The 19,791-nt window shown below is 35.7% G+C and overlaps 1 protein-coding gene across 3 annotated transcripts in view; it reads right to left on the minus strand.

Annotated features, from left to right (window-relative positions):
• LOC121967228 (vacuolar protein sorting-associated protein 52 A-like) overlaps window positions 1-19,791 on the minus strand; it is a 56,788-nt gene that overhangs the window by 9,976 nt on the left and 27,021 nt on the right. For all 3 annotated transcript variants that reach the window (XM_042517323.1, XM_042517322.1, XM_042517324.1), the window contains 6 exons: window positions 18,234-18,315; window positions 16,494-16,676; window positions 12,096-12,211; window positions 11,934-11,992; window positions 9,264-9,364; window positions 7,961-8,011 (listed from right to left, as the gene is read on the minus strand). In XM_042517323.1, coding sequence (XP_042373257.1) covers window positions 7,961-8,011; window positions 9,264-9,364; window positions 11,934-11,992; window positions 12,096-12,211; window positions 16,494-16,676; window positions 18,234-18,315 — 592 coding nt within the window. The remainder of the gene's footprint in view (window positions 1-7,960; window positions 8,012-9,263; window positions 9,365-11,933; window positions 11,993-12,095; window positions 12,212-16,493; window positions 16,677-18,233; window positions 18,316-19,791) is intronic.

The following is a 19,791-nucleotide window of genomic DNA, read 5'->3' on the forward strand; positions in this document are numbered from 1 at the left end:
GTAACCTTTGGTTATGGGAATGATGCACGTGGGAGAGATGAAAGGTACTGGTCATCTTTACCAAAGACAAGTTCTCCAAGCTCCAAAACACTTAATTTGCAAGGTATCAAATAATAAATCGATAAGAAATTGTTTCAGCATCCAGAAAATTGGACCAAATCTACTTATTATTTTATACCTTACAATTTCCACGAACCAGTCTACGAAGTCACACAAACTGGGACCAACGTAGCATATTGGTACAGGACCACAGAATGGTATACACAACTATTTCTGTACAGCTCATTAATTGACCAGCATACAGAATGGTATGCACAACTATGTTGACCAGCATACAGATAACATAGCATTTGCATCCTTCGCATTTCATAATATCTTATACTCGAAGAGCACATCACTTGTTGAAAAAAAGAAACACTTGCTCAATGTATTTTTTTCACATATATGGCATACCAAACTCAGTGGATTAAGAATACATATTCCTTCATATACTATAACAAGACTAACCAACTAAATTAACATACAAACTCGACACTCATCAAAATACATAACACTTGAAATAAAATGATTTTATCTGTGTGTAACTTCTTTTAATCTAGAATGACAATATCAGATCAAACTCCAATAATATTTACAAAATCAGCATGGGTACTAAGGAAGCTAGGGAAAGGATCCTATTATCAAATAATGGTGTTTATAAAAGAAGCCTCCTTGACATGGTTTAAGCACTCATTAGTTAGACTAATACCTGTTTACTCCTACAGGATGCCTAAATCAAAGATCAAGCATTCCTGTTAAGAAAAATATGATAGATGAAAGTAGTAATTCTTTGACATTGATTTGTATCTGAAGTGGTTAGGCACTCGGATAGTTGAATTGCCTATTATTTTAAAGCCAGCCTTTCCAGCCAGATGGCAAATCAGAAAAGAGATACAAAACAGAAAAGCCAACATTGCCCTAAAATATCCATCCACTCAGAAGATGCAATTTTAGATATTCCTAATGACAGTCTGGTCCATGAAAAAATCAGGCTGGAAACAAAGATCATCTCAGTAACTAGTTAACTACTACTGTTACATATATGGGAAAATATATAGATATATAAGGAAAGGTTATAGTTGAAATTTTTGAAACTTGTTGGATCTTTTCACAAAAATGAAAATAAAAGGTCACAGCCTAACCTTTCCTCCCCTCCCGTACCCGTGACTTTTCCCCCTCTTTGATGCAACGGATAACTATCGGCTCCGTTGATTCATACACAAATACCAGAAGCGACTATAGAATCCATTGATTCACACACGAATACCGAAAGCGATCCTCTAAACACGTTTATTCGCGCATGAATACCAAGAAATAGACATCCAAAAACAAAACAAAGCTTTGGGGAAAAGAACAGCATAGCCAAATTAGTATTGATAAAAAACTGTCTTTACATTAACCCAAACAAGATGCTTATATAGACTCTAAACTTCAACACACAAAAAAAAATAAATCTTAATAGAAAGGAAAATTTCTAAATATACTAAAAATCCAAAATATTCTAAACAGACACCAAATCCAAAAATATAAAATACAAAAATTAATAAAAATACCCTAAATATCAAACTTAAAAATTACCAAAAATATCCTAAATACCAAACTCGATAAAAATAATAAAAATAATAAAATTGCTTTTCCGATTTATTTTTTTGTCTGCATCATTAAAATTACTTTCCCATTTTTTTTTCAGCATCATTCTCTCCAAGGTAGAGAAAACTCACCCTCAAATTTAAAATAGTATCATGTGGTAGCCAACGAGAAAGATTTGACATCAACTTGGTAAAATTTACTAACAGTTGTTGGACTTTGGGAATCCTCGATGATTCAGATGCAACTTTATTTCCAAACTTGAGAAGCTGAAAATTAATTTCGCACACATGATGGTCACTATCATCTTCTTCTTCAGCCTCATCATCAAGAAAGGCTTTTAACGATGGTGAAGTTACAATGCATGAGTAAGAAGGAATATGATGCAGGATTGGAAGAGAATAAACTTCCACGTGATGAAGAATATCTGGAAATAGAAGACGGGACTTATGTGATTCGTAATCTCTCATCAATGCAGAGTTCAGATGATCTTCCAACTGCTTTATCACCATCAGTATACATCAACTCCAATGCCTCCTTTCCCCGTGGAGAAAAACAATTAGACAAAACTCGCCTATTTCTTAAATGTGAAACGCCAAGAATCTCACCATTCTTTACTGCAGTGGTATGCCATATTCCAGTGGATTTTCCTAGTAATTCATGCTCTTTCAAAAACAAGAGCTCCCCATGAATGGGCAGATGTTGAGGCTTCACAATCTTAAGAACTTCCTCCAATTCTTCACGATAAGCATGACCAGACGTATGAAGTCCAGCATTTTTTCCTATCATAGTTGTAGGTCCGAGCTCTGTGATGAGATTGAGCATCTTCACACGAGTCTCATTTCCAGCAATTACCTTAGCAGAAGATAGAACCAAATCATCTTTTCCAAGTTTGATAGAGTAACTACCTCCAAAGGAAGAAAGATTTAGTGCAGCTCGCGGTTCTGCCTGAGAACCAGTTGTAACAATCAACAAATCTTTTGAAGCATGAGCATCAACATCCTCAATTTTCACCGAGGGAGAAGGATCCAACGTTTAAAATTTCGACCCGTGCCGAGATTTCGGTCTTGGACCGGAACGATACAGTTTCGGTACTGTATCGTGTCGTGCCGATATAGTTTCGGTATTTTTAAATAAAAAATATATTAATTAAAAACTAAAATATTTAACATAAATATTTAATAAATAAACAATATAAAAAATAATCTTTAAAAAAAGAAAAAGATATGAAAATAGATAAATAAATAAATAAAAATTTTATTATAATTTTTAAATTAAAATAAATAAAATATAAAATTAATTAGATAATTTTATTAGGATTTAATAAAGTCTCTTTAGATTATCTCCATCATATCTAGGCGTTGATTAAAATAATTAACCTAAGTTTAATTAAAAAAAAATCTGAAATCCGACACCACTCGCGAGCCCGCACGACTTCGGCACTGTCGCAGGTTTGCGCGACCAACCATGGCCACGGGGATTACCCTACTCCTTCGGCACGACCGCGTTGGTAGTGCGACCCCTCTGCAGCGACCGCAGGGTCGCACGATGCCTCCGTGGCGGTAGCGGAAGGGTTATGCGATCCCTTTGTTGTTGCAGGGTCGAGTGACCCCTCTGCTGTGACCACGGGGTCACGCAACACGTCGCACCTGTCGCGGATATGGTGTCGGGGGCATGCCAGTGCCTGTGTCGATCGCCAAGCGGAACGAGATGTTTCGCTCGTTTCGACTGTCTCGGCACGACACTTTAAACCATGGAAGGATCTATGGGTGCTATCCTTGAACGCAGCATCCAAGTAAGTTCTCAAACATGCCAATTAACATCATTTTCTGTCCAGTTAAAGTAGTAGCAGCTTTCACACTTCCAAGACGATGTATGTTAGAAGCAAATTGTGTCATTATAACTCTTCCTTTTGCTTCTGAAATATAGCGCAATAGTGCATCTGCCACAACAGTCTCAGTGATAGATCTTCCAGGCGATAGTACATTAGTTGAGTCACTCATCATCAAAGGCACGCCTTCCTTAGAAAGCTGCTCCAAAGCCTCACAGTCAAAAATTTTGCCATATAGTGGTGACTCATCAATCTTCGAGTCACCAGTATGAAATATTGTACCATCATTGCATCAGAGGACCAACCCACAGCAATTAGGGATTGAATGGGTTACTCAGATGGGTTCCACTTCAAATGGACCAGCATGAAATTTTAAACGTGGGCATCAACAAATCTCTGCATTTAATGATCAAGGATAATTGCATGTCTTCCACTGCCCTAGGTCAACCTCCTTGGTGGTTGCAGGGAAGAAAAAACTTCCCTTGACGCAGACAGGGTTGACTTCTCCGCTTCCATCCCTGCTACCGTCGGGGTCCACCCTCTCCTCGGGATCGACTTCATCCTCCCAATCATAGTCATAGTCTCCATGGATTTCGTTCAATGCTTCATCTGAGTCTATCTCCTCTTCGGCATCATCTCAGAGGAGGGAGGAGAAGGGATTGGCATTGTCATCCTCGTCGTCATAAACCGAATCACTGAATATCTCGATTTTGTCATCCACATATTCCTTATGAATAAAACCTCTTTCCTCCTCATCAAGAACATCCTCTTCATAAGCGTAGTCGACTCGTTACTATCTTATGAATAAAACCTCTTTCCTCCTCATCAAGAACATCCTCTTCATAAGCGTAGTCGACTCGTTACTATCTTCTGGGTGACATGCTTCCACAAGAACTTGGATCTACTATCAACTGATGCAGACAAAAAAACAAATCGGAAAACAATTTTAATCGGGTTACCCAAAGCAAATTTTAATCTTTTTTATTATTTTATCGAGTTTGGTATTTGAGATATTTTTGGTAATTTTTAAGTTTGGTATTTAGGGTATTTTCGTTAATTTCTGTCTTTTATATTTTTGGATTTGGAGTCTGTTTAAAATATTTTCGATTTTTAATATATTTAGAATTTTTCCTTTCTATTAGGATTTATTTTCTTTTTGTGTCTTAGGGTTCGGAGTCTATATAAGCGTCTTATTTGGGCTAATGTAAAGACAATTTTTTACCAATACGTTCGGTCATGCCGTTTTTTTCCCCAAAGCTTTGTTTAGTTTTTGGATGCCTATTGGGAGAACCCGGACTGGTGGACCGTCTAGCCCTTCATAAAACTGTTCAAGTTTGCACTAGACTGAATCTTCCATACTTTTCACTGCACCATTAGTTCTTCTACGTCTTCTACGTGGTATTTTTTATTCTTTGCCACCATCATCTATTAAGGGTGGACCAGTAAAATCCTCAAACAGTTGAATTCTCTTAGATACCACTAATTCTTGTTTATCGTCATCCACCTCATCATCATAAACTGGCTCGCTAGTTGACTCAATTTCATCTTCATCGTAAATTGGCTTACCGAATATTTCGATCTTGTCATTCACTTCTTTCTTATAAATAAAAACTCCTTCCTCCTCCGAGTTTGTCTGGTGATTGTTTTTGCATTGGACTGGATTTCTTTGATTTTGGTTTTGAAAACCCACCGCCATACTTTCAGCAAGCTTTTCCACAATTCCTACCATTCGTTCCATACATTTATCAAAATCTTCCATCTGTTTCATCCGTTCACCAATAGTTCGAACCTGCTCCATATTGCATTCGTACACTATTGGCTTCTTAGTGGCATGACTTCACAACAACCTGGCTCTGTCTTTACAGAGCCCAAACAAGACGTTTATATACACTCAAAACCCTAAAACACAAAAAAGAAAATAAATCCTAATAGAAAGATAAGATTCTAAATATACTCAAAACCCAAAATATTCTAAAGAGACTCCAAATCCAAAAAGATATAAAAGATAGAAATTAACAAAAATACCCTAAATACCAAACTTAAAAATTAACAAAAATACCCTAAATGCCAAACTTAAAAATTACCAAAAATATCCTAAATACCAAACTCGATAAAAATAATAAAAAGATTAAAATTATTTTCTCGATTTGTTTTTCTGTCTACATCATTAAAATTGCTTTCCCAATTTATTTTTTTTGTCTGCATCACTCTTCCTCTTTATATCCTCTCTAAACCTAATCCTAAATCTCCCCAAAGAAAAAATCTCATCTTTTCTCGCCCTCGCATTGTCATCGTTGTTGTCATTGTCATCACCGCTGCTCGTCGACGTCGTTTCTCCGCCACCACTCGTTGTGGGGAGCTAGTGTCGCGGTTGGTGCATTATTGGTGCTCCTTGCCAAGGAGCCTTCGGTTTGAGGTGGAGTTTTCTTGTTTGTTTCCCCTAATGATCTTGTGCATGATTAAACCTACCTCAGAGATCATATATATACATAATTATTTTTGATTGTTTGCTGAATTTGCAACCTGGATCCTATAAATTACAACCTCATGCTATTCCTTCAATATACATGACAAGAATGAGCTACTCCATAGCACTTCCTACCAAATCTTTCCAATATGTAATATTTTCTATATCAGGTTGGATTTTTTCTGATATCACGTTCTTAGTTGTTGGCCTTTATTTTGTATTTTTCCTTATTTCAATGGCAGTAGACTTTGTAGCATGTCTAAGTTAATTGAACTTTCTCAACCATTAATGTCTCAACCCTCAAATGACTATTGTGCTTCTCTCCCAAAACTTGTGTATGATGTGATATTTCTTCAATTGTACATATGTCTACTGTGACATTATATTACAAATTAGGAACTTCAGCAAAGTTATACTATATTATGTTGATTACTGTTAAAAATTATTTTTAGCACATGAAGTTAGAAAATAATTGAAGGATACTATAGGAGAACTTAGGATAGTTCCCTTAAAGAGAATACAAACCCTTATGAGAATTTTAAGAGGGTAAACGAGGGGAATAATTCTGTTGAAATAGTTTACCTAAAATCGAGTAACACGAGAGAGTTTCGGCTCATAAGGAGTATGCAATTTCTTAAGTAAATTAATAAAGAAGCAAGTGTCACATTTATTTCATGGGCTTCAGCAGCATTGCGATGATTTTCCTCACAGGGTGGATTGCAAACCGTTCATCCTATTTTTATGTGAGACACTTTTCAGATAGATTGCAGGTCATTCACTCTATATATATGTTTGTATATGTGCATACACAGGTATAGTTTCGTATAAATTGCGGGTCGTTCACCTCATGTATATACAATACATCTCTTCGAGTGGATTGCAGGTCGTTCACCCAATCTATGTATGTATAGGTGCATACATACGATCCATTTCGTTACGAGTGGATTGCGAGTCATTCACTCTCATATACAATGCATCCTTCTCAAGTGGGTTACGGGTCGCTCACCTATATATTTAAATGTCATGTGTTTGTATCAGATGGGTGTATTACTTGTTGCTCACCTTCCTAATAAATGTCGCTGAGTGTGGGATAAAGAGAATACTATAATATGTAAAATGTTGAAAGTATGAAATAAAGTCGCTGAGTGTGGGATAAAGAGAATACTATAATATGTAAAATGTTGAAAGTATGAAATAAAGTAGAACGGATGAAAGTAGTTAAGAAAAGACAACGGATGGGAAAGAGGTATAATTAAATGACGCTAAATTTATAGATATATATAGATAGATATAAATTATTTCTTATGTTGTTGACTTCTTTGATTACATTTTCATGCACGTCTTTCATTTCTCCACTTTACACTTTGTGCTCGCCTCCAGATTCGCATACTTGAGGCGATTTTTGAGGTTTGGTAAATAAACTTGAACGGTTGTCTAGAGATGCTCAGCGATAGTTATGGAGACGGTTTCTACAGAGTCCATCAAATTCATTTTGTACTACATAGCTTGGGTTGTGTATGCATTTGGTTATTTTAGTATTTTCCATTTCATTATCTGCATGTGGTCGGTTTGTTAGTCGGGTCATGAGCATAATAGAGTCCTGTGTTTGCATTTCTTGATTTAATAATGTTTATATTTGTATAGTCTAGTGTATCTTTCTCGGATATTATTTATGATTTTGATACAACGATGAGTACTGTCCGAGCAAGGAGGCTATCTCCCATATAGGGATGAAGTCTCCGGGTCGTGACAACTACAACTTGAAACTGGCAATTATCTTCCCATTAGAGAGAGAAAGCATGCATATCTTATATCACAATCTCCAATGCCAATATTAGTACATCAGAGTCCCAAGTTAACACTTTTCGTCTACATAATTAGTCTTCCATGTATGTAAGTGAAGGTAGCCCTTCACCTAGATAAAGATTGTCAAGAACCATCGAAAAATGACCAAAATAAATAACATTAATGAAGATATATTTACACAAAAAGGGGCAAATGAACCCTACAACTATAAAAGATATTTGCAACAGTACCTTGTCTAAGAATGAGTCCAGGCATGGAATTCGGCGTCTAAACATAATCAACTGCAATAACAGTCAAGGATTAGGTGGAATTTCCATGTCAATGTTATATATTCTTAGATATCAATATGCTAGAAGGAAGACAGACATGCAAAAGAGGGCTGTTGAATATGCCACTGTATAACAGTTAGTGTAGCAATATTCTGATTACTTTTAGTACTTACATATGCAGCAAAAGGTTCAGTTAATGGGAGAAGCACTTAGTCTCCTCTTAACGAAGTGAATAAATATTGTAAAACAAAGATTGCTAATCATAGATTGCATCCTTCCTACGCATGCAGATGGATGGCCAAACCCATTCTTAAGTAAGGCATCTCAACCATGACAAGTTGGAGAAGCGAAAAAAAAATTATTATTCAAGCATGTAAAATGCCAAGGAGAGTTTTATATAGTGTAGGGATAAGATTCATGTAACCAAATGGGACTAATATGACTGTTCAGCAAGTTGTAGGGATAAGATTCATGTAACCAACTACATAGTTGGGAGACAAAACTTGATGATGATGATGATAATGAGTCATGCCCAACATGAAACTCAAAGTAGGAAAATAAAGTTAGAATAAATGGTTTTGTAAAGAAATCAAAGCTGTTGGTTTAGAAGGGTGGTGTTGAAAGAGGTGGGGAGGAAGAGGAATGAAGTGAATTTTTTTTGTTTGTTTTTTGCACTTCTATGAGCTTTTGCATGTAAGAAAATCATCAAGACAGTGTGTAGGCCAGGAAAAAAAACATGAGTACATGACGATGTTGCATGGAACAAAATCACAGTTGGATGTCATGGGTTGATTTCAAGTTACAGGAATCATGATCAGATATCATATAGGAGAAGTCAAAAAGTAGTCCAGACAAGAGAGAATCCGAATGTAGTGGGCCTTCAAGTTCAATATTGCAACTAGCATCTTATAAAGTGACTGTTCAGCAGGGAGAAACACCAACAAAGGATACATTGCGTAAACAAGGGAGCATAATGTTCAGTTGTCATGAGGTAAGGGTGGGAGGGTGTTCCAGATGAACAAAGAAAGAGGAGAGGGGTGACAGGATGGGCTGGGATAATGGAAACCTACATTGACACCAAGTTGAAGGAAATGAGGAAAAGTAAAAGATTTGAGCAAGTACCAAGGTTAACTTTTTATAGTATATCAACACATTCATTATCATGATCCATGCTTGTCCTACTGTTTATAACTATATATGAATAAAATAACAAAATATCCCATGGAGGACATTACTATTTTATTAATTTATTCTACGAAAGTACCTGGTGTTGGTGTATGATGCGAATCATAAGCATCAAGCCAATGGCATCATAGTAATTTGGAAGCACTGTGTTGAAATGTTCATCAATGACCTGAAATGGCCCTGGAGAAAAAGAAATTTTATTTCATTTGATATTATTCTAATCAAGCAATACGGATAGTAATGTGCTCAATCAAATCACATACAAACTCTCTTAAGTATTTTCCATAAAGCAAGAACTTTGTTTTGAGAACTGAACGAAACTGTTAATCATGGGAGTCAAAATCAGGCAATACCAATATGGATCAGCCGTGTTGGATTGGTATCGACAAAGGATGATCCAATCTTTTCCGAGATCTCATAAGGATTAATTGAGGAGTTTAAAGAAAGTCAAGATTCAAAGAAATTGCCTAGAAATAATCTACCTTCATTAAAAACAAAATGAAACTAATTGAAAGCTCATCAAATCTTGACATAAAAGGATAGAAAACATTGGAATTGTCAAATTCAATTGAGTTTGTTAAACTAACAAACCTATCCAACTCTTAATCTTAGCTTAAATACTATCAAAAATATACAAGAGAGAGATATATTTCCTTTGCTGCTATCAGGAATTGTAGCTCAAATCTCTCACCTCCACACTGCCTAAGATTTCATGTAAAATCAATAGAATAACCTTGTCGGTTCATGCGATCTACCATTAAGTAGACCAATCACATCATCCATCTCTTCTTTTCATCCATCAAAAGACTCACCTTATTAATGCATGTAATATAACACTAAGTAGACAAAGTGTCTTATCCATCTCTTCTTCATCTAGTGTCGGCAATACTGGCCACTTGGGGTGAGCGATATCACCTTCTGCTACAATAGTGATAATATAAACTAATTAACTAATTCTACTTATTCAATAAGTATATTGTTTTATTATGTCCTTTCATGATATTATGAAACATCATATGACATCTTTCATATCAAATTATTAGTCTTTTTCATTATTTAAACTTTTTTATCAAGGATTCCAATTTAGTCGGTTGTATCGATCCAATACATTTCCTACCTAGGTCTTCATGCCAGGATAAAATATTTGATACTAGGAAAGAAGAAATCACAATTTTTGAGGATGGAATATGTGAGATGATCAAGAGATAAGTGACCAAAGATCAATTACTCTGCTACCATATTAAAATGGAGCAACTTACCAAGGTTCATCCACCCTAGGTAGAAGGTAGTCTATATCCCTCTGTAAATACTACATCATTGTCATCTTACATTACCATCCATGATTTTTTTATATATATTTACAACTATAATATTACCTGAAGGTGCCAACTAAGCTAGTTGATATGGGCATTAAAAGTTATTTTTAAGGTCTTAGGTGTATTGCCTGCCTTCATCAAAACCATGGCTCAAAGGTTTCTATACATGTTATCTAATAAAATTATAATCCTAACCATGGTCCATGGTTTAAAATCTTGATCCGTGCCAAGGTTTCTGCCCTTGACCGGAACGATGTGATTTTGGTACTTATACCATACCGATATAGTTTCGGTATTTTTAAAATATAAAATATATTAAATAAAAATAAAAAAATAATCTAACTATTTAAAAAATAAAATATAAATATTAATTTTATTTATATATATACATATATATTAAATTAATAGAATAATTTTATTAGATTTAATTAAATCTATTTAAATTATCTCAATTATAGCTAAGAGTTGATTAATATTATTAACCTAAGTTATTTAATTAAATCCTAAGTTAAACCTTCGCCTGTGACACGTTCAGTGTCGCCAACAACCGTGAGGCTAGCACGAGGCGTCCACAATGACCGTGAGATCCACACGACGACCCTACTGCTGTTGCAAGGCTTGCACAACCCCTATGCGACAGCCACGAGGCCTGCACAACTCCTACACAGCAGTCGCAGTGGCCTCAAGGCGCCGCCAACGGAGCCGTGTCAGTGCTGGTTGAGCGGAACAAAATGTTTCACTCGTATCGAGCAGTACGACACAAGATTTTTAACCATGATCCTAATTATTTATAATTATGTCCTCAATTATTGATGATTCTCATGGGAGACATTGGAAGTAGATAACATAATGGTCTATGTTGGAGACAAGAAATAACTAGCATGGTCAATATTTAGTTAAAAATCCAAGATCATGTATAGTAGTCAGAATGAAGAAGACACTTGGTGACTCTGGTACCATGTGAAAATAATAGACCATCAACTGTGAACTAATGAAAAGACCATTAACAATAAGAACCATTTGAAGGATTATTTAGTCCATTGCTTATTTCAATTACCAAGTTTCACACCCTCACTAATCCAGAGTTCACACCCTTACACGAAGCTCCCGCCAATGCAGAGTCCTGAGAAAGGGTTTATTGTACACAGTCTTACCCTGCTTTGCAAGAGGCTGTTTCTGAGACTCGAACTCGTGACCTCTAGGTCACATGGCAATAACTTTACCGTTGCGCCAAGACTCCGATTCACCCTTACTGATTCAAATGTGATACTATATTCAATTATGAAAGTAACACGGCAACAACTAAATACAAAAGAAAAGGAATAAAAACAATTAGGAAACAAACGTAGAGAGAAAGAGATGGCATTTTCTTTTTCCTTGTTTTTTGTGAAAAGAGGACATTTTCTAATGACACGAGAGTATCAATGGAATACCTGCAAAAATTTCATGGAATATAGATTCTTCTGCAAAAAAATCATCACAGAAAAGGTACCTGAAATTTAAATAAGAAAAAAACGTATACTGCTTATACTGGTAAAAATTTTGGAATTCTCTCCACATGATAGATATTCTGAAGAAAATTAATGCAAAGATACTCTGAAGTGGCAGTGTCCATCAAAAGCTTGTGCAAACTCCTAAAGAGAACCTCATATGGATATTTGATAGAGTTAGCTTCAGCTATATGTGGGATTAATGCTGGCTGATCAATTTCCTGAGTAACATAGAACAAGGGTCATAAAACCAAACTCAAACGTATGAAAAGTAAAACAGAAGAGAAGAATATTTTTCTGGCATATTAACAAGAAGATAAAGATACAACACAACAGCACTGCAAATAAGAAATATTAGGCAACATCGCAACAGACAGACAATTGAAGCTCCACTGACTTCCTGAACAAACCTTTTAAAAGATAAACAGCCTACTCATAAAATTATACCAAGAAACTTTTTTGGACAATAAGGAACCCTTTTATCTTGAAAAGTGATTGAAAGTGACTGAGTGCCACTCAATTTTATTAGCAAAAGCATCAGTACAAGCATTAAGGAATCTTAATGCCAACTATGATTAGTAATAGATAAGAGCATCAAGCATTCAGAGAGCTTCCAGGGATTAAAAACATGCTAGAGATGCCTCCCAGTTAGATAGCAAGCCTTTCGAGAGCTTCCAGGAATACAACCTTATCCTTAATGGCACTCGCACCTTCCAAAGTAAAAGTATGTCCTTCTTTGACCGCAATATATGAGTGAGATCAGTCACCTAGACTGAAAAGCAGAAGTACATTAGGCTAGCAAAATTGGATACAACCAGGCCTGTGTGAAAAGTAAAACAGAAGAGAAGAATATTTTTCTGGCATATTAACAAGAAGATAAAGATACAACACAACAGCACTGCAAATAAGAAATATTAGGCAACATCGCAACAGACAGACAATTGAAGCTCCACTGACTTCCTGAACAAACCTTTTAAAAGATAAACAGCCTACTCATAAAATTATACCAAGAAACTTTTTTGGACAATAAGGAACCCTTTTATCTTGAAAAGTGATTGAAAGTGACTGAGTGCCACTCAATTTTATTAGCAAAAGCATCAGTACAAGCATTAAGGAATCTTAATGCCAACTATGATTAGTAATAGATAAGAGCATCGAGCATTCAGAGAGCTCCCAGGGATTAAAAACATGCTAGAGATGCCTCCCAGTTAGATAGCAAGCCTTTCGAGAGCTTCCAGGAATACAACCTTATCCTTAATGGCACTAGCACCTTCCAAAGTAAAAGTATGTCCTTCTTTGACCGCAATATATGAGTGAGATCAGTCATCTAGACTGAAAAGCAGAAGTACATTAGGCTAGCAAAATTGGATACAACCAGGCCTGTGCAACCATGAAAGATTCAGGCCATCACACGAGCAATCTGAGATGATCAGACACTTTCTTCTAAGATTGGCCCTCATGTTTCAACTTGTTGCACACAATCAGCCAAGTAAGAATATGAGCTCCGCATAAAACTATGCCAAGTCCAACCATAACCACCAATCAGTAAATGATCCATATGCTAACTTCATCGATAAAATCCCATCAACACTCTACCTCTACACAACATCACTAAAAGGTTCTGTCAATATCTCTTGGACCAGCCCCAAGAACTCCACCATCTCCAAGCATGGTCCAAGCCACCTGAAAGATAGCCTGCCGAAGTGGACGAGAAATCTAGCTGAAAAATCTTCACCTATTGTTCCGAACATAATAAATAAAGTGAGGAAAAATTCCATTTAGGCACCAACCCTCTGGACAAGCGACTGTGCCAAAAGTAGAGGTACACTGATCATTATAAAAAGACTTCAGGAAACTACACACCACCCAACTTCAAGTAGCAAAATAAGCATTAGAAACTACACACCTCCAGATAAATTGATCACAGAAAAAATTTGCCAGCACCACTTGCTGACCTGATTGTGTTCATGAATGCTAAGAACACTCAATCAGCCAACCAATTTATGCTGGTAAACTGAACTCCAAAATGCAAGGTTCCTAACTGGAGAAGCTGAAGCATGCTGAAGATGCCAGAAAAACCCGAGCCAAATAGCATCTGGCCTGCATCCGATTCAAACTAGAAGAACATAAACCACACAGCTAGACAATAAGTAATGTAAGAACACTACTTTCAATGGTAACTCTACCTCCAATAAAGGGATAAAACCTGTCAGAGAGCAGGGCTTCAGGTCACCGAGACATGATCCCCTTCCAATAAACTCGAATAGGCTTGACACACAAAGCTAAAAGCCTAAATAAGTAATATGCAGCTGCTGCAAAGGGCACCAAAAGATCTCTGCTAGAATGTCTCCTCAGACCACCTTACCACACAATGTATGTCATTGTAGATTTCTAAAGACTGATTTTTGAACCCACTGAATATTGAAAATGCTTCCACCAGAATGAAAAGATGTAAAACCACTGAGGGATCCGCATAAGAAAATAGGAGAATATCATCAGCATAGTGCAATATATGAAGCCCTGAATCCAACAACTCTAAGCTACCCCATGAATAACACCAACAGTCTAACCACTATAAGTGTGCACCATGCAAAGTGAGAGTCAACAAAATGAAGAAGCAGTTGATGAGGGTTATGTTGCCTCAGCCCCTTCTAGCATTGGAACCAATCCTCCAACATGACTATTAACTAACACTATTTACTAATCTCAATATCCACGAAATACACTACATGAGATTTTCTAAAGAAATCAGCCAGAAGTCAGTAGGATTACAAGCTCCACCAAACTTGAGAATAAGTGTGACACAAAAGAAATTTAAGCAACTTAGAATAGTTCTACCCTCAAAGAAATCATTAAAGAGTTTCAAGATGTCTCCCTTGAGAATATCCCAAGAAACCAGAACAAACTCCATGTTGAATTCACATGACTGAGGTTTTAAGCTTCCTAAGGCTCTTGTCCACTTGAAGAATCTCCTCTGAAAGGGAGTCACTATGAAATCTAGAGTTTTGCCAGAATCATTGAATAGACTAGAGGACAAAGGAGAAGGAAAAAAAAAAAGCAAGGGAATAACCATCTTGTCAGCAATATATGAAAGGAAGATATGGAGCTCCTCTACCGCCTTCCCAGAAGCAACCATGTGGATTTTCATCTCCCACCTGAGCCCATTGGAGCTTAGCTCTCTGAAGCCAATTTTGTGTCTTGTCCTCCTTTGGAGTGTCCAGGTTCTATAAGAGTCAATGCAAAGACCTCCAACAAAATGTAACTATTCAAAAGGCAATGCCTACTCACATTGGAATGAGGCTTGTAAACTAGTTTGAACATAAAGGAAAACGTGACAGCTGATGTTGAGGCAGTCAAGATAGAGAAGTACCAAAATGTGCATCAAGAAAAAGGACCACCTAGAAGAGTAGCCCAAAGCCAAGCCTCCTAACTGTCCAAGAGAATACAACACCGAAGAAAAGGAACCTTAACAACTGAGAATGCCATGAAGAAAAATGTTACTAAAAACAACCTTAGTCTCTTGAAGCACGACAACATCACAATTATATTCCTTAACTACATCCATCTTGGTCTCTCTCTTAGCCAGCTTGATGAGGCCTCTATAGTTTGTGTGGCATAACATAAAATAGTCTAAAAAACCCTAACCAAATTCTTGTCACTCTTCGGACTCAAACTAGGCCATAATAGCATCGATAGTCAATCCATTGCCCCTAACAAGGATCCTACAGGTTCACAAAATGATGCTATATCAAACCCATCATCCAAATTCACAATCTGCCCCGAAACAATCCAACCAACAGGCTAGGGGAAGCTTCTTTTTGATCTGTTTGAACTGTTGGGACCCCTCCAACTGAGGAAGAGAGGACCTTCACTTATAAGATATGGCTTTCTTAAAAACTGGTTGACTGGAGATTGGCTAGGCAAAAAGTTGTGCACTCCGCTGAACAACTTCTGCAGAAGTGCCAGGGGATCGGAAGTCGCTGCAACTTAACCGTGTCGTCACGGCTGTATCTACAACCTCACGGAGGCGGCCTCTGCAAGTCACAGCGGCCTGATCATGCCAATTGGCAGCTGGAATGGTGAATTCCATCCATGTCGACCAGTATGACTCGTACTTGAATCCATGGCTTATATACATGCAAAAACAAGTACAACAACAACAACCACAACCAAGCCTTATCCCACTAGGTGGGGTCGGCTGTATGAATCCTTTTACGCCATTGAGCTCTATCTCCTATTATATCACCATCTATATTTAAATGTAGATGGTGGATGAAGTCCTAATCCTTTCCATAGGGTAAAAGAGATTTGGATCATTGGAAATGCATAGAACAGTTATACAGCATAATAATGAATCACTATAAGAACTACAACTATGGACAGGTAATTTTAGATTAGGCACATATGTTATTAAATGATAAACGATATCCTTGAGGAAATATTCCTACAAGTTTCAGACTCTCAAGTACAAGTATGTACAAATATCACATTATTGCTAAGTACCTTTAAGATATTTATTCTTTCACCTAAAGCAAAAACAGCAGAACGGTACTTTAGAGGTTCTCTTCCTCTTAAGAGAAAACCTGCACTCCTAGTTTCAACTCCAATTAAGTCTGTTGCAGTAGCAATGTCCAACTGCAGTTTCTCCAATGCTTGTATATATGCTCGAAAATGTGCACTTAAAACCTAAGGGAAAAGAAAAGAAAGCTGTCATGAGCAAACATTCATTATTACAAATGGTAGCATCTACGAGTATATACCACACAATAATATCAGATCATAAAAAATAAAGAATAAATGAATAAAACCCTCACAGTATTGATGAAGCTTTTGCAAATAACAGTTTTAGATATGGTTAGAAAGGTACCACCTACTATATAACAAAAAATATAAAATCAGAATTATTTGGGTTTGGCCATATGAAATTACTGCCATTTAACTTTATGTAAGACTTGTATCACAAGTGATATCCAAGTTTTGTAAATCACAGTAATTAATAATTATAATTAGAGTTTCCTTTGTTTTCTCTTTACCAATCACACCTTCCACTCTAATTAGCCTGTTTGACCACCTACAACATATATGGGTCTTCATTTGACCATAATCAAACCATGCTGACTATTTTACCATAATTTTTGGTTTCTTTTTATACTTTATTGCTCTCAAATAGTATATTTCATTTAATTATTTTATTTACCTCACAAAACTATCTAAAGGTCCACCTGTCGTAACATTTATGGTCTTTGACCATAATCAAACTATGTTGACCTATTTTACCATATTTTTTGGTTTCTCTTCACACTTAATTGCACTCAAATAGGAAATTTCATTTTATTATTTTATTTACCTCATAAGAAAACTACTAAATAGATTATCATATTCAAGGTTCAACCAATTTATATTGATTATAATCCTTCAGACCATATATAGAAGTCACCTTTGACATCTTCTACACATCCACTTTTCCCCCTTTCCACCCTTCTATCTTGATCCACCCTGTCCTTCCTACCCCTGCCCATCATATTCATCCAGTTTACCTCCTTGTATTAAACCAAGGTTCATCTCTCAACTCCTATCATGATGCCTCCACTATCCTCATACCAACTACTTATCAACCCTATCTTCTAGCTACCATGTAACCTTTTCATTCACATATATACAAACCCTCTACGATTGTGCACTTTGGTTCATATTCTAGTATGTATTTGGGAATGCAAAGCATTTTAGGAATGAAATGTAGTAAAGCCTTTTTCCAAACACCACATTCACAAAGCCACTTTTTCAATACAAGTCATAGGTTGCATTGCAAAAGTTGTTTTTCCAAAGAACTTTTAAATAATTATAATATTTGATATAAATTAAATACCTAAGCTACACTATAAAAGGCTAATCTCCTTAAAATTTTCTCATCAGTTTTCCTCACACTTTTAACTCTGTTGTAATAAGCCCTATATATAAAAAATTGTAAGCGTTTACACAAATCTTTATATGAAATTTCCCTTCCTTTCTCTCTCTCCATTAATCCACAGAGATGAATAGAGACAGTTTTGATCTAAAGCAACCCCATGTGATATTTGTGCAACCCTGTGTAGCAATCCAAAATTTTAATATTGATGTGGTATGAGACATACTACTATTCTAAAATTCATCAAGTAATTTAGTAAATAGATTGACCTAATAAATATGATCTTGAAACATAAGCAACTATTAATAAAACTATATGAGGAATTGGTCAGAAGTTACCTTGTTCATTGTATCAACATAAACTGCACGAACCTCGGTGTATATGTCTTTACCATGTTCTTTAAGGAAATGTATCACATACCTGCAGATTAAACATAAATGATTAAAGAAACAACTAGCACAACAAAGTTAAAGTTCCAAAAACAATTTAAATGAAAGAAATTGAAGTAACTATGGAAGGAATTCATGGTTTAAATTCAAGGAACAAATTTATGAGATATCAGACTTTGAGCAAGCACTGGGCTTCAAGATCGAAACATAATAATTTACTTAGGAACCACCAGAATAACCTCACAATGTTACTCTGGTATCTCAGTCATCAGTTTCAAATCTTTAAATTTAGGTTGTCAACAGCAAAAGCAAAATGAGAAATTGAAAGTTGAATCATCATGTTCAGGATTATAAACCAATCCACATAAAAATGCAGTTAGCAGTAAGAACAGTTCTTTCGAATTATCAACATGTATTGTTTGTTAGGATGACATGGTACCATTCAGTGATGAGAAGAGATGGAGAAGGAAACATGGAGAGGAGAAGAAGAGAGTGAGGGGAGAAAGGAGAGCAGAGAAGAAAACGAAAGGAAGAGTTGGAGGAGGGAGAAGAAAGACACAGAACAAGAGCAGGAGTAGAAAGCAGGTGGGAGATGCCAGAGAGAAAAGAAAAGAAAAACCAGACAAAAAACATGAAGATAGGAGAAAAGAGAGATAGGCAATCCATATTCTTTGCCTCAGCATAAAGATTAGGACAAAAAAGAGTATAAGAAAAAGGAGGGAAATTAACATTAACAGATATATGTAGCGCATTGTTGCAGTAGCAATCATAATGGTCAAAAAGATACACGTGAATATTTAATTCTGTGCCAATAGAAAGCATATTGACTTGCTTAAAATCAAACCAAAAAGCATCACAATGGTTGTCCAACACTATATTACTAGTACTAAGACTAGGACTATAATTTGAGTATGAGTATCCGAAACAAATGTGGATCCAGGTGTCAAAGACGGCATAGATAATACATTGTGAGACTAGGACTAGGACAAGGACTTGTAAATTATATACTTCTTTCGTTTTGTTTTATATTAATTTATGCTTATAATTTATTCAACTTTTACAGTTAAAACACTGGAAAGAGAATGAGATTGTAGTACTCTACAAACAGGGACATATTTTGTAACATTGGATCAATTTTAAATTTAAAGACCGAGAAACTATCATTGTTAAAGATAAAATTTTATTAAAACAAATGTATATTTTTATCGCTTTATGTAATTATATTCAAAATTTATATAATAGCATTTAATAAAACAAAATATGCATTAAATATCATTTTATTTCATGTATTTTGTTTGATAAAACTCTAGGATAAAATAAATTCATAATTTAAAACCCTATTGTCTTATTCTAATTTGAATTTATTTCATTCACATAATTATAATTATTAGAATGGGCCAAAATTAATACAAGATTTTCAAATTTTAAAATATTATATTTTAAACTTCAATTAGATTTTAAATTTTTAAATTAAATTTATTTAGTTTTATAATATAAATTTTAAAAA

The sequence above is a fragment of the Zingiber officinale genome, chromosome 3B (genome assembly GCF_018446385.1).
Source record: "Zingiber officinale cultivar Zhangliang chromosome 3B, Zo_v1.1, whole genome shotgun sequence".
NCBI classification, from domain to species: Eukaryota; Viridiplantae; Streptophyta; class Magnoliopsida; order Zingiberales; family Zingiberaceae; genus Zingiber; species Zingiber officinale.